The following is a 17,184-nucleotide window of genomic DNA, read 5'->3' on the forward strand; positions in this document are numbered from 1 at the left end:
TCCCAATTTTGATAATGAAGAATTGCTTCGCTTTCATCTTGATATTGAAATGCAAGCCACAGTCGAGTGTTTCCCAATTATAAGCTCATGCATAACAGGCTGCTGTTACTGCTGATCCGATTCTCCGCCAGCTACTTCAGTTTGTTCAACAGGGCTGGCCAGGTAAACCACTTGGTTGGGCCTTGGACACACTGTCTTTCCTTACGGTATCATCTCTCTGTTTTTGATGGTGTTTCACTGTCACCCACAGAAGACCTCTCTCCCAGGTAGTCATTCCCATCACATAACAGCACGCAGTTCTATGCCATCTCCATCAGGGCCACTGGGTAGTTTGGCGCACTGAACTGTTAGCTGGGAGACGTGTTTTGACCAGGGAGTGATGGCAAAATTGTCCATTTCATCATAGCTTGTGAGCAGTGTGCCCCACAACAGGCAGCTCCGGGGATGTCTCTGACCCCTGACCCACTCCACAACAGCCTTGGGAATGCATTCATGTAGATTTTGCGGGTCCCTTCTTGAATTGCTATTGCCTCTTGGTTGTGGATGCATTTTGCATTTTCCTTACTTTTTCGGTTGTGTGCTGATATCAGCTGAAGTCACAATTCAACTGCTTTTGGGGGTTTTTCTGTTGAGTGGTTGACTTTTACCTTAGTTTCCAAGAATATACCCCAGTTCATTTCTCGCACCTTTCATTTGTTTTGTTCCTGTCACGGCATTCCTCATGTTATGACTCTCTCATTCCACCCTCAATCAACTGGTAAGGTGGAACAGCTAGTGCATATACTAAAGTCCAAAATGAATAATTTTGTTATTGAGTCTTCATGCAACTGCTGTGGTCGGGTTCATCTGGCCGCTTCATTCCAATATCACCACTGTGGGCATGAGAGTTTGTGCACCGGCCCAAGTGGATACCAACCACTGTTGTCCACCACCGTGGATGCCATATTTGTGACATCCATATAGCCAACGGGCTAGTGGTGCACCACTTTGTTCAGTTGCACTCCCGCTCACTGCCAGAAGCTACCAGTTCAAGGGTGTGGCCCCCTCATTGCAGTCTGCCCCACTGCCCTCTGCCTAAAGCCCATTGTCGCCTGCTGTGGAGGCACCCCTGTCCCACTGGCTGCCTCTTCTATGGCAACACCCTGAGGTTTGAGCTTCCTGGCAATGCACACCAGTCTGTCTCTGGCCTCGGATCCATTGCCGCAGCCTGCTGTTACGAATGGGCTGCCTCCCCAGTCCCCTCGCCATCATCGCCAGCACAGGCCCATTTCCATCTTCTCTGCACTGGGACCTGCCTGCTGATGATGATGCAGAGATGTCAATGGCACCCTCCTCTCTGGTGCTGACAGTGGGCACCGCATATGCCCTCTGCCCTCGGGCATGCCCGTGTCTCCACACATTCCAGCCCTATGCTCTGGTGTTCACCCAGTATCTCGTCCTGTCCTTGCCGACGCACTGGGTTCCACCACTTTGGTTTTGATGCATTTGTCTATCATAGGCCCACCGGCATCTTCTCCATCATCTGGGCACACTATTCACATGATGGAGAGGACAGAAAGAGATCAGCTTTTAACGTCCAGTTGACAATGAGGTCATTAGTGACAGAGCTCAAGCTCAGGTTAGGGAAGAACAGGGAAGGAAATCGGTCATGCCCTTTCAAAGGAACCATTGCCGCATTAGCCTGAAGTGATTTAGGGAAATCACGGAAAACCTAAATCTGGATGGCTGAATGCCGGTTTGAACCATCATCCTCCCGACTGAGAATCCAGTGTGCTAACCACTACACCACCTTGTTTGGTACGAGGGAGAGGTGTGCTGTATCCTGTTACTAGTGCATGTGAGTGTAAGTGTATGTCGCCGTGCATATGCACTTAAAATTGACTGCCAACTGTATTAGTGCGGGCCAGCCACTAGAGGCTGCAGGAAGCATGCACATGACTCAAGTCTCACTGTGTTCTTTTAGTTTGGACCACTCACATCATTTGTTCTGTGTATCACTTATGTTGACACTTCAGTATGATTCTTTTGTCTTGTTACATGTGGAGTAATGAAAGCAGGATGTATACGTGGATGAGGAAAAAAAATTCCCGGAATTCCCGGTTAAAAGTACACTTCCTCCCGGGTGAAAACACACTTTTTCTGTGTTAAGTGAGAGTATACTTTTCCTCGGAACAGTAAAACTTATGTCTTTTGAATGGTTACAGTTTTACACATCGCTGTAGAATTTCCCGGCAACTCAGGGAACAAAACAAGTTTTGGGAAAATGTCTGACGTGCAGCAACATGTACACTGCATATTTTCATATTACAAAAGTATAAATTCGAATTGCACCAAACATCGCACGTTACTTTCCGAAGCATTGAAATCAAGATTGCGATGCGCCTGTGTAAGCCAGTCGTAGCTCTCATCACATGATCTTGCCAGCCAACAACAGCGTATATTCAGAACATAGGACACGTGATGTAGTCAGCCAATAGTAACATTACTGTTAATAAGTGCGAACACACAAACAGGAAAAGGTAATGGTTTAAATTAATGTATTCAGTGTTGCTACAAGAAAAAAAAAAGGTTTCACATATAATGTTGCCCCTTTTTGCACGTGTTACACTATAAGATACATCACACAAATGTGCCAGTAAAATTTTTAAGAACAACATAAATGTCAGATCTTCTGGGCTTGAAATTATTCTAAATCATCATACTAAAAGAGCTGATTTTTAAATGAGAGTCAAATGCTCTGTGATTTAAGAAATTCATTGTACATTCTCACACATAATTCATCTTACGTAAAAGGAAATTTACTTTGAAAGCAACACTTTGCAAACCACTATTCACAATATTTTCCCGCGAGCTGTTAGAAATAGGTTTGTTTCAGCAGTTACCAGAGAGTGCCACATACCAAGCGTTACCACACTTGCGCAGCTACAATGACGCAGGAAGTCCGTATGTCTGTATGTATAAAACATTAAAAGATCTTACATAATGTCATAAAAGAAACACAACATAAGAGGATACTCCAAGAGTATGGGAATTTTGTGAACCATGCTAAAATGCATAATTCAGCTTAAAGTGTACATTTGTATGTCCAGATTTGGATGTAAATTTTTTGAAGTACCTGTACTGTATTATCTCATGTTTGGTTCTTCATTATGGCATAACGCCACAGATGCTAGAAGTTGAAAACATGCACTTGAAATGCAGCGAACAGTTGAAACTAGCCAATAGTGTGGAATTAAATGCTCTGTTTCAAATCAATTGGCTGGCTCAGCAGAAAAGATCAATTAAAGCCAAATTTCTTTAGCAAATCGACAAAAATAACTTCATTGTTCTGTAATGCAATTAATGCTTGACTGTCAGAAAGGGGAATTAAATAAAATCTGAAACTAATAACATATTTTAGCCTCCCATAATTATGTGAATGTCTTTTAATTCCCGGCCACAGAAATCCATTTTGTTTTCATTTGAAGTGAGAGCAATAAATTAAAAGGAAACAGCAAAATCACTAAACGTAAACACGGCTCACATGAGACTACCCACATCCCCATTACAGCTGTGTATCAGCCTCAGATTGATGACATTTCCAAACTGGGGCAATACCAGATAATGGTGCCCCTCCTCCCTTGAGCATTTGAGGTAGGAGGCCTAAAGTTTTAAAAATCAACTTTTCACAAATATGTCCATTTTGTTGCGCAAGTCTTTCTGAAGAGTCAGGTAAATAAAATGTATCTGTTTGACGAAATGTAAGACATGTTATTTGGTCTTAAATATGCCAAACTGCAATTCCACGACTCTTCACACAGCATTCTTCTATCACACGTCACTGTATTTTGCTCTGTGGAGCTCAAACGTGTAACATTTCGTAATGGGTGCCATCATACTATATTCAGGACAGTGGAAATTACAATGTCCTGTGGTGCCTCTCCTGCGCCCAGTCAGCCGGTTTGACAACCTGCCCCTGTCTAAAAAAACTCACAAATACTGGATGGGATTATTTGTAACTGGGAGAACAGGAACTCTTCACAAAATTTGCACTCTTTATTGCCTATTAGCTAATAACTTCTACATCTACATCTACATCCATACTCCGCAAGCCACCTGACGGTGTGTGGCAGAGGGTACCTTGAGTACCTCTATCGGTTCTCTTTTCTATTCCAGTCTCGCATTGTTCGTGGAAATAAGGATTGTCGGTATGCTTCTGTGTGGGCTCTAATCTCTCCGATTTTATCCTCATGGTCTCTTCGCGAGATATACATAGGAGGGAGGAATATACTGCTTGACTCTTTGGTGAAGGTATGTTCTCGAAACTTTAACAAAAGCCCGTACAAAGCTACTGAGCGTCTCTCCTGCAGAGTCTTCCACTGGAGTTTATCTATCATCTCCGTAACGCTTTTGCGATTACTATATGATCCTGCTCTCCATTGGATCTTCTCTATCTCTCCTATCAACCCTATCTAGTATGGAGCCGTATTCAAGCAGTGGGCAAACAAGCGTACTGTAACCTACTTCCTTTGCTTTCGGATTGCATTTCCTTAGGATTCTTCCAATGAATCTCAGTCTGGCATCTGCTTTACCAACGATCAACTTTATATGATCATTCCATTTTAAATCACTCCTAATGCCTACTCCCAGATAATTTATGGAATTAACTGCTTCCAGTTCCTGACCTGCTATTTTGTAGCTAAATGATAAGGGATCTATCTTTCTATGTATTCGCAGCACATTACACTTGTCTACATTGAGATTCAATTGCCATTCCCTGCACCATGCGTCAATTCGCTGCAGATCCTCCTGCATTTCAGTACAATTTTCCATTGTTACAACCTTGATGTTTTGTGTGACATAAAATTAAATATATGATACATAAAACCAGTAAAGACAATAGACAAGCAATGCAGTACACATTACTTCAATCTTTAAGTCCTAGCATTGCTTTTCTCACTAACCTCAGTATAGCTTTACATGGCATGCTGAAATTTAGAAGAATTTGTACTTACAGTTTTCTAATGGTAAGTACAAATTCTTCTAAATTTGGCCACTAACTTCACAAAAAGAATTGATACCCAACTAAAAAATAACGTGTTTCATATGTAATGCAGTAAAAGTCAACGAAATGAAGCAGACCCACACACACTAACAACGTCAAGAGAAATGGCTTAATACACACAAAAAACGCACTTGAAAATGGGAATTATTTCTCGAAACGTGTCATGTGAAAAGTAAAATAAAGAAAAATTGTGACTGGTAGCAGAAGATTTATTTATTTATAAACAAAACTATTGTCTGCACAGAAGCTGCAACTGTTGATTAGCTCATTTTTGGCTGAGATCTGTCAGAATAAAATGTGCAATTTAACTTCAAAGTGCTTTTCAAGTTTTATTCAATAGATTTTCCCTTCATATTCTGTAAATCAGATGCAGTCATACTCCCAATAGAAATAACTCAGTAGGTTTTTTTTCTAGTAAGCAAATGAAAACAACAACATTCTCAATGACTGAACAGACAAAGCTAAGTACTGTTGATTATAATGTGAAATCTCCTGTTATAAAAAATAAATTTGATTTGCAAATAAGTTTTGTATTATATCTGAAACACTTGTGAAATAATAAACTGAAATGATTAAATTTATTGTTACAACAATACTGAGACCATTTTGTTGCTTCTCAGTATTAATGATCCTGTTACCTTAGAAGTTATATCATCATTAAAAAATAAAAACTCTGATAGGTGGGATGGGATACCCATTACAGTGATTAAAACAGTGTCTGACATACGAGGTGGAATCCAAAATTTTCAGGACTAATGCTGCCATCTGCAAAGTAGGAGTGGTAGATCTTTGCACCACTAGGAGGCAAGAGCTGCATATCTGATGAGTCAGTGTGCAGAGTGGCATTCAGCTGGCAGGACGTGTTGCATGTCCACAGTGATTTCCATAATACTGTGTGTTTGGTATGTGGTGATTTTACTATGGATCCGCGAACAGAACAGTGCATGTGTATAAAATTCTGTGCGAATCTCGGGAAAAGTGCTACGGAGACCCTTGCAATGATTCAACAAGTGTTTGGGAGACAGAGCATGAGAGCAAAAATCATCCCACTGGAAGAGCCCGGGCTCTCCAACACCCAAAAAAGCGAGACAGGTGAAGAGCAAAGTGAAGAGCATGATCATCGTTTTCTTTGATACCAAGGGAATTGGGCACAAAGAATTTGTCCCACCCAACCAAACAGTGAATTCTGCCCCATGAAAATGAGTGGCGATGACAGCCTGAACTTTGGCATCTATGAAAATGGCTGCTGTGTCATGACAACACACCCTGTCACACGTCCTTGCTCACCAGGACCTTTTCGACAAAAAACAACATGGCGGTTGTACCCCACCCACCGTACTCACCCTCCCTGTGACTTTGCGCTATTCCCAAAACTGAAACTCAAGTTGAAAGGCCATCGGTTCGACACTCTAGAGAGGATTCAAGAAGCATCATTGGCGGTGATAAACACTCTTAAAGAAGAGGACTTCCAGAAAACGTTTGACCAGTGGCAGAAGTGCTGGGACCAGTGTATATGTGCGGATGGGAACTACTTTGAGGGTGATGGTGACTATTAGTCCAAAGGTAAGGTTTACAACAGACGGCAGCACCAGTACCAAAAATTTTGGATAGCACCTCCCCTAATGAAACTATTCAACCGATCTGTTGAATAGGAATGCTTTCTTGGTGTTTTCAAGAATGCTGAAGTCAGATCTCAGTTCAAGAAAGGGCCGAGGGAAGACATAAAAAACTACTGCCCTATTTCTATTCTTCCAGCCCTGTCAGAAGTGTTAAAAAAAAAAGATATTATTTTAAGTAACCAATCTGGATTTCAACCAGGAAAAAACACTCTGGATGCAGTGAACAACTTTATTTAAAAGATATGCAAATCATCGGATCAGAGGAGTAAAGTTGCAGATATCTTCTGTGATCTTATAAAAGCATTTGACTCCATGAACCACATGCTTATCTACAAATTAGAGAAATAAGGGATTACGGACAATGCTCTAAATTGGCTCTCATCATACTTATACAACAGAAAACAAAGGGTATTTATCACTTAAGATTCAGTGAATTATTATTCTAAGTGGAGTACAGTATCTCAAGGTGTTCCTCAAGGGTCCATTTTGAGGCCAGTCCTGTTCCTATTCTACATAAATGACTAATCCCTAAATATAAATTCCCCATCAGTTCTATTTGGAGATGATACTTCTGCTTTAATTGAAGACAAAAATGCAGTAAAAATTCCGAGCTCCATCACAAGCACACTGAAGTCAGATCTCAGTTCAAGAAAGGGCCGAGGGAAGACATAAAAAACTACTGCCCTATTTCTATTCTTCCAGCCCTGTCAGAAGTGTTAAAAAAACTTGTTCCACTTAAATGGGTTGAAACCGAACATTGCAAAAAACCCATATGGTACATTTCAAAACCTAACATTCAACATGTGGAACTTAAAATACAACATAACAATCAACTTATGGAAGAAGTTGACACAGTCAAATTCCTACGACTAAATATGGACAAGAACATAATCTGGAATACACGCTATTGACTTCCTGTCCAACAATTTTGCAATGCAAATACTAGAAATTTCTGCTGGCTTGAGTACACAAAAAATTGTTTATCACAGTTATTTTGAATCTGTTATTAGATATGGTATAATTTTCTGGGGAAGTTCAAGTAGCGTATCTCGAATACTGAAACTGCAAAAGAAAATTGTCAGATATATGTGTATTGCACAGGAAACAGAGTCTTGTCACCCATTATTGTGGAAACTACAAATCCGAACTGTTCCCTCCTTATACATTTATGAAATTATGATATCCCTACACAGAAGACAAAAGTTATTTGAGGAGATTCATTTTAATTACACTTATAACACAAGAAATAAAAATAATTTTTTGCTACCCACACACCAGTTGAAATTATATGCACAGACTCCACTGTATATGGGGATGACAATATATAACAACTTAAGGGGCAAAAACATATTTAATATGAAGTTGGAAATTTTAAAAACAAGGCTACAGCAGGTTCTGTGGGAGAAATGAAGAATTCATAGAGGATGAAATGATAATTTTGGGAAGGGGTAATTAAGTGTTAGATTTTATTGTATGTATATATAACAAAATTCTATTATTATTACGCAGTTTGTCAAATTCAGCTGCTTTGTGTTTATGGTGAAATTTTACTGCAATTTTGACGTGTCTCCTGTATCTGAAGCAAAAGATTCAGATTATGTACATCATGAAACAAATAAACCACAATTCACAATAATATTTCCAGTGCATAAGACAATTTTATTCTAACTCTGCTGGTGTGTTTACATAAAACACAGCCCATAAACAGAGATGTCTGAATAGTATGTTCTGCTTTAAAAGTACTGTCTCTATACTTAGAAAATTCGTAGCATCATGAGTGGAAGAACACACATTGGCATTTTCTACCAAGTTACAATTCTCAAGGGAGGAGGCTCTATCTCAGTACAGCTGGGCCTATTTGGCAACATTTTTGCTGAATAAAGTATTAATTGATTTTGAAAGTCCAGGAAGGAATAACAACAAGATGGAAAGAATAGATTACTACTCATCACATGGAGGATGCAGTAGGTCATAGAAACAGGCACAATGAAAGAGATTGCTAAAATATTTAAGGTTTCAGACAATGTTCCTCTTCTGAAGTAGAAAACAGATACACATTCACACAATCATAACAAACAACTTTTCCAACCTTCACAACAAAAGTAAATTCGGTTCATCCTTCAACTTTAGCTGAAAGGATAGTCAAGCAAATAAAACCCACTGGTGATATAGATGCATCCATTGTCAAAATGTTATTGTATTTTATGATTTAGCCCAATTTTTGGATAACGTACATGTTTCAGATGATATTACGTACCAGCTGTTGACAACCCACAGGCTTAAGTTTTTTAATCATTTTAAAAAGATTTATCCAATTCTAGTAAAGATAAATGATAGTTTCAGAAGAGGTGGTTGGATGCATATTCCTGGTTGGTAATCTCTTATCTTTAAAAGGAGAAATTAGTAAATATTGTGTATTGTTTAGACAAAATTTAAAAGAGGTGTTTAGGTACCTTTGTGATCAGTGCTGAAAAAGGCTTCAAATATTTCCAAGAAGATGCAACAGCATGTTCCAGATCCCATTTACACCAAGAAGTAGTGACTGGTGTGATTCATTGTCCACAGACAACTGATTTGCATGCAGTCTCGATGGACAGTTTCAAAATCTCTCTGAATGACACCAGTATTATGTATGCCACACTGAACATATGCTGATAAGAAAAAATGGAGGTGCTGAATAAGCAATAATATAAATGGTTTTAGAGCCTGGTTCGCACCATTTCATGAAATTCCCTAATGTACAATATGAAACCAAGATTAATTATTTTCTAACTGATCACCTGCAGTGGCATAAAACATTCCATGTTCAGTATTTTTTAGGACCATCTCATTAAGGCACTTATACAGTTATAACAAAGAAGAGCTGTAAACTATACCAGCAGTTTCTTACACACACAACAAAGACAAATTTATGGCACTGGGAAATGTAAATTTCCTTACATCACTTTTATTTATACAGTAACACACCTGCAGCAAGTCCAGCAAGGAAACCTGCCCCCAATGCTGATGTGTCTGCTGTTGTTGAACGTTCAACTTTGACACCTGTCAGGTCAGCTAGCAGTTGAGCCACAAATGTGTTTTGCGACACACCACCATCAATTCTGTAAAAAGAAAAACAATTTATGTGTGATTTTAAATTTTCCCAGCAGAGGAAGATTTTGAATATTTCTTCGTTATTCAGCCAGGTGGCATTGTTCAGAAGAATTGATATTTCAGCAAGCTGTCTTCTCGCCATCTTCAGTTTGATGACTGGCAGTCTTCTGCAAGGTGCCATACTTATATCCCCTCCCCCTCTCCACTGGCAGCCTCTAGCCAGATGTCTCTGGGTGAGGATCTGTGGTGAGGGAAGCATGCCGCCTGGGCAGAATCCACTGTACTCACTCCTGCTACCATCAATGCTGAATGCAGGTCTCTGCCATCACGATGTGTCTGGTCTTTTTCATGTCATGATGGGAGCGGATTTCCCCAGACTGTCACTGTGCTTTAACTGTGCTCACAGCTGGTCTCACACCTTGCTTATTTAAACCTGCTGTCAAATGTTCATTAGTTCATTGTGTAGTCAGATCTCTGCTGCCTCTTTTAGAATACAATCCCAGAAGGTGTTGGACCGTTGTGACAGCTTGGTGCAATTTTAATTTAGCACACGTCCATGGAAGGCTAGACAATCCAGATGGCACAGGAGAGATGCACAATGAATAAATCCCATACATACAACGAACAGCCAACAAAGGCTGCTGTACCAGAGCACTGCATTTCCCACTGGAATTTCATGAATTACAATGGCACTAAGCTGTTGCAACTATCTTACTTCTCCTGGGATTGTATCCTAAAGGAGGCTGCAGAGTTCTTGCTACACAATGAACTACACTGGTTTTCATTTACACGAGGCCTGGGGACCACCTTCAAGCACGGTCAAAGCACAACAACAGTCTACGTGGAAATCTGCTCCCACCATGGCAACTGAAGATGATGAGGACATGCTGTCACCATATCAGAATGCCTGAAAATAACAAGAAGTTTCATTGCCAAAATTTTGCACCTTCTGGACATCACCACCTGGATAAATACCCAATAAATACTCAAGTTAATTTACTTTATTAGTTCAATAATTTATCCTTGAATACCAGTTACCATATTGACTTTTTTGTTATGAATTTCTGACAGAAAAAAGAGAATTTAGTTTCACTTTAAAACAATTATTTGGCAATCACATTACATATCAATGACATCATTTCTATGCAATGGCTACATTTAAATCCCACAAGGGCTGCAAGATTCATTAGCTAAATATCTTTGCCATTCTTGTGTAGAAAACCCATATTTTGGCATAACTAAGTTCAATACTTCTTTATCAGTCAACTGTTATAAAATATAAATGTTATAGGAAAGTTCTGGTAGGATGTAAATAAAAGCACAAACATTGAGTCATCAATAGCTACATTCAACTTACTAGTTTTCAGAGCAATTCTTTTCCGAGCTAGAGTAAAACACACACACACACACACACACACACACACACACACACACACACACACACTTTTTTTTATTTATTTATTTATTTTTTAACCGGGTGTGTGTGGTAGGTGGGATGGGTAGAGGGAGAGAGGGGCAGAAGACAGGAAGAGTGATTGGGGTTGAGTGGCTAGTGCCTCAAAGGAAGGCAGCCAGTTTGCTGACTACGAAGGTGGGGGAGGGAGGGGTTGCACGTACAGGGGTTAACCATGTGATGGACAGTTGTTGGAGCCAGCAGGACAAGGTGCACACTTAAGGTGATGTGGGGACATTAATTGGGAGGGGGTGACAGGGCAGAGGAAGAGGAAACTGTTTGGTGGAGCACGTGGAGATAGTGGGTTGCTAGAGGCCGAGGCCAGGATGATTACAGGAGTGGAGAATATATTGTAAGTGTAACTCCCATCTGTGTAGTTCTGAGAAGTTGGTGGTGTAGGTAAGGATTCAGAAGGGTGGTCATCTTTGTTCTTGGTAACAGTTTCGCAGTGGCCATTCATCCTGGTAGACAGCTGGTTGGTGCTATGTTATATGACATGGCTTGTTGCACAGGTGGCTCAGCCTCTGGTGGGGTAAGGCAAACCTGTGACAGGACAGGAGTACGAGGTGCTGGGTGCATGGATTGGGCAGGCCTCACACCTTGGTCTACCACAGTCCTGGATCCCTATTTGTCACTGTTAATGCTACCTGCCTATACACCAACATCCCTCATGTCCGTAAACTTCCCGCTATGGAACTCTACCTCTCCCAATGTCCTTCAGACTCCAAACCCACCACCTCATTCCTTATACACCTTACTAGCTGTACCCTGACACACAATAAACACAACACACAACTACTTCTCCTTTGAAAAGAAGATACATAAACTAATCTGTAACAAAGAGTACCTGCATTCTGACAGCTGCCATCCCTTCCACACGACACCAAAAAGCCCTCACATACCACCTAGCCACCTGTGGACTAGCCACCTGTGGACAACGTACCTGCAGGGATGAGAAATTCCTTGCCCAGTGCGCTGAAGGTCTCATGAAAGACAAGCACTACGCCCCAAACCAAGTCCAACTCCACCCATTCAGCATCTCCTACTACAATCCATCATTTGCCTATCCTACCCTATCAGAGGCCAGATCACCTGCGAGAGCAGCCACATCATATACCAACTCTACTGCATATGCTGCACAGCTTTTATGTCAGTATGACTACCAACCAGCTGTCTACCAGGATGAATCGCCACCACCAGACTGTTGCCAAGAACAAAGTTGGCTACCTGGGGATACAACAAGCAGCTGAGTCTAACTAGCCCAATTTCAATGGCTGCTTCACAACCCAGGCCATGCCGATCCTTCCCTCCACCACCAGCCTCTCTGAACTATTCATGTGGGAGTTACCTTTACACATCCTCCACTCCAAACTTGCCAGATGTCCATAATTCTGGCCATTTTAATTTGTGCATCTGCTTGCTGGCTCCAGACTTGGGGGGAGGGGGTGGGGCACTGATCTACAGCTAGCTGCGAGGCAGTAGCGTAAGTGCCCTTTCTGGCGGACAAGAGGTGCACATTTGAGATGAAGAGAAAGCAGTCAGCTCTGTGATTCGGTGTCCGTAGACCTTCTGGTTTGATTGCTGAAACAGCATTGTGGGGCTTGGGCATAACAGGGCAAAGAGTTAATGGTTGGTGCCTGTAACCAAATTGTTGACCTGCAGCTTTTTCAAATATTAATTCCACACAACTCATATGAGTTATCAGTTTGAAAGGATTGCATTACACAGTGTGTGGGTTTGTTGATCCAAAATGCAGATACCCAGTTATTGAGTGGACGCTGTTCTTGTACGTTGGTTTGTCTTTTATCATAGGTTTTTTTTTACGTTTTTTAGTTAATGCCATTGCCATACTTGGCAGCTGTCTTGTGTGGGCATGGTCTCGTGGGTGAAACTTTGGGTGGCACGCAGGTGGATCTTGTTCCATTATTGCTGTAACCATGAGCACTTTGTTTCACTTTTGTGCCAAGTGTTCACTATTGGGTTATAGAAAGAATCTTGTAATGAAGAAAGATGGTGTTGTGTGTAAAGCAACCAGGACTGGAATTGTGAGGAAACACTCAGGCAACAGGCACCACAACCTAAACTATGGACTTTGTGTGCTGGGTTATGGGCATTGATCAAGGTCAATGTTGTTAAGTTGATGTGAAGTGTTTGCACAGGTTGCAGCCTATGTCATACATTCCAGCAATGTACTATGGTACTGCTGTTGTTCAGCTTGTCTTGCTTGAGTCTACAGCAAGTTGTTAGTCGCTCATTTTCTTTAACTCAGTGCTGATTGCAATAACGGGTTTATATTGATATTTTACACCCTTGTGTGGGTGTGTGATTCCAGAAATTATGCTTGTGTGCTGCTCATGCAAGACTTTATTTATTTGGAATTCTTGTTGAGATTTTTATTTTCTGGTGTCACATGTGCAATACAAGTGAGAGGTTTGCTTGTCAGCAGTACTGCTTCTGAAAGTATTATGCACCTCCGGCATTCTGCTGAAAAATGCCAGGAAGTATATTTAAGGTTTTGTGACAGCAAGTGTGAGCAGAAAACTGATAATTTTCTAAGTTTTGATAAAGCACAGTCTGCATGGCTTTTTTTTATACTGGTGATCACTGTTGTATTTAATTCCAATCACAAGCACTAATATTAAAAGAATTTCCTTGCATATCAATAGAACTATCCCTTAGTTTTAAGTTTAGATGTGGTGCAGCACAGTCCATTAGGCTATTATACTTATTAGTTATGTAGCATAAGGAAACCTCTGAAAACCTAAGGGCTGTTGTGCTGGTCTCCTTTAGAACATATCTATCTTAAGGCATGCTAACCTACCTAAACTGTCCTACATGAGAAATGAATTTCTTGGGCTGCTGATGTTTCGGCATGCAGCAAGTGTATTGGATAACACTGTGCAGCCAAATTGGTGAATCAGGCACAAGTAGTTCCATGTTACATGTTTTTTATTCAGTGGCGATAAGGAGTAGGGTTCATTAATTGTTCTAAGCATCATGGTGGAGTAATTCTTGAGGCAAGGACAGACTACATAACCTATGGATTCACTTGCTTTGGTTATTGTATTGCGCAAGCCTGTTGATGGGGAAACTTGATCAGTGGCATTAATTATCAAAAGCTAAGTGAATACTATCACATCACTAAAGTTCAATTTTTTAAGTAATGACAACATTTAGGGTCAGTATTGAAATTTCTTTTTTTTTTTTTTTAAGTGAGAATCTGTAGATTTTGGAAAGATTTTTTAAAATATTTTATTTCTTCAGGGCTATATAATTTTGTTAATATTGTATGATTAAACTTTAATCTTTTGGCATCAATTTTGAAATTTTTAAAATGAGAATTTGTGTATCTTAGAAAGTTTTTAAGACTACAAAAAATTTATTAATACTGGTTTATGAAACTTTAAAATTAATATCCCTTCTTAATGTTATTGATGTAAAATTGTCCTATCATTCCATATTCATCTCACATGCCATGCTGTGTGTCACATGTAAGAGATTGATGATGTGATTGGGCAGTGGTTCTTACACCAAACTCAGTTACAGGTCTTTGACCATTACTGGAGGATCAGTGGTGCCCAACATCGACTTCCAAGCTGTTGGTCCTGCAGCCATGACGGAATCTCTATGATAGCCTGAAAAATTATTGAACTTGCCACACACAAATGTTTCAATAAATCAGATACAGCTCAACCTAGTTAGTTAATAAAAGTCCAGTCCTCCATTCCTAACGACTAAAATTTCAGTTCACTGTAACTGTCCTGGCCTCAGTCTCCATTCTTCCTCCAACCTATCATTCTCTCCCAATTAACATCCCACATTATCTTCAGTAGGCACCCCGCCCCCCCCCCCCCCCACCACCACCAGCTCCAGTGACTGTGTATCATATGATCAGCCCATGTACCTGCCACCACTGCCACCCTTCTCTCCCACTCTCCCACACACCTAGCTGGGAAAGTGCCTACCTCCTTCTGAGCCACTAGCCACCCACTCCAATCCCTCTACCTGCCTCCACCTCTCTGTCCCCTCTACCCATCCCATGTGACTCTACCCCCCACCACAACCTAGTCCACCTGCTGAAATGCAGCACTGGCACTGTTTGCCCTGCTGGAAACATATAGGGATATAGGCAGGTGCATGTGTTGTACTCTAGCTTGAAAAAGGATTACTCTGAAAGCTAGTAAGTGTTCTTTCTTTTTGTTTTTGCCTATTGACAACTTAATGGTTCTGCTTATTGGTAAGTGGTCTCCTTTAATCCAAATGTAATATAATATACTAGTTTCTGGATAACTTTTTACTTCTGCAGGTCTATTTTTATATCATACACTAAAATCCAATACTGAGTGCTAAAATCAAGTCAAATTTTAATTTCATAATTTGCTAATACATAATAGAAACATATTGATGTGATTTTCTACCAGTTTAATATATGAGAACCTTGACTACAACTCTGTCTACTTCTATCAGTTTTCTAAGTAACCTGATAAGAAAACCCATTTTAAAATTTTTCTTGGTACATACACTCCTGGAAATGGAAAAAAGAACACATTGACACTGGTGTGTCAGACCCACCATACTTGCTCCGGACACTGCGAGAGGGCTGTACAAGCAATGATCACACACACGGCACAGCGGACACACCAGGAACCGCGGTGTTGGCCGTCGAATGGCGCTAGCTGCGCAGCATTTGTGCACCGCCGCCGTCAGTGTCAGCCAGTTTGCCATGGCATACGGAGCTCCATCGCAGTCTTTAACACTGGTAGCATGCCGCGACAGCGTGGACGTGAAGCGTATGTGCAGTTGACGGACTTCGAGCGAGGGCGTATAGTGGGCATGCGGGAGGCCGGGTGGACATACCGCCAAATTGCTCAACACGTGGGGCGTGAGGTCTCCACAGTACATCGATGTTGTCGCCAGTGGTCGGCGGAAGGTGCACGTGCCCGTCGACCTGGGACCGGACCGCAGCGACGCACGGATGCACGCCAAGACCGTAGGATCCTACGCAGTGCCGTAGGGGACCACACCGCCACTTCCCAGCAAATTAGGGACACTGTTGCTCCTGGGGTATCGGCGAGGACCATTCGCAACCGTCTCCATGAAGCTGGGCTACGGTCCCGCACACCATTAGGCCGTCTTCCGCTCACGCCCCAACATCGTGCAGCCCGCCTCCAGTGGTGTCGCGACAGGCGTGAATGGAGGGACGAATGGAGACGTGTCGTCTTCAGCGATGAGAGTCGCTTCTGCCTTGGTGCCAATGATGGTCGTATGCGTGTTTGGCGCCGTGCAGGTGAGCGCCACGATCAGGACTGCATACGACCGAGGCACACAGGGCCAACACCCGGCATCATGGTGTGGGGAGCGATCTCCTACACTGGCCGTACACCACTGGTGATCGTCGAGGGGACACTGAATAGTGCACGGTACATCCACACCGTCATCGAACCCATCGTTCTACCATTCCTAGACCGGCAAGGGAACTTGCTGTTCCAACAGGACAATGCATGTCCGCATGTATCCCGTGCCACCCAACGTGCTCTAGAAGGTGTAAGTCAACTACCCTGGCCAGCAAGATCTCCGGATCTGTCCCCCATTGAGCATGTTTGGGACTGGATGAAGCATCGTCTCACGCGGTCTGCACGTCCAGCACGAACGCTGGTCCAACTGAGGCGCCAGGTGGAAATGGCATGGCAAGCTGTTCCACAGGACTACATCCAGCATCTCTACGATCGTCTCCATGGGAGAATAGCAGCCTGCATTGCTGCGAAAGGTGGATATACACTGTACTAGTGCCGACATTGTGCATGCTCTGTTGCCTGTGTCTATGTGCCTGTGGTTCTGTCAGTGTGATCATGTGATGTATCTGACCCCAGGAATGTGTCAATAAAGTTTCCCCTTCCTGGGACAATGAATTCACGGTGTTCTTATTTCAATTTCCAGGAGTGTATTACATAGCAGTTAATCAACTATGAACTGCT

General features: G+C 41.8%; 1 protein-coding gene across 1 annotated transcript in view; it reads right to left on the reverse strand.

Annotated features, from left to right (window-relative positions):
- LOC126187541 (putative glycerol kinase 5) overlaps positions 1 to 17,184 on the reverse strand; it is a 417,517-nt gene that overhangs the window by 23,477 nt on the left and 376,856 nt on the right. Inside the window, exon 10 of the mRNA XM_049928689.1 lies at positions 9,631 to 9,764. Coding sequence (XP_049784646.1) covers positions 9,631 to 9,764 — 134 coding nt within the window. The remainder of the gene's footprint in view (positions 1 to 9,630; positions 9,765 to 17,184) is intronic.

This window comes from Schistocerca cancellata, chromosome 5 (assembly GCF_023864275.1).
Source record: "Schistocerca cancellata isolate TAMUIC-IGC-003103 chromosome 5, iqSchCanc2.1, whole genome shotgun sequence".
NCBI classification, from domain to species: domain Eukaryota; kingdom Metazoa; phylum Arthropoda; class Insecta; order Orthoptera; family Acrididae; genus Schistocerca; species Schistocerca cancellata.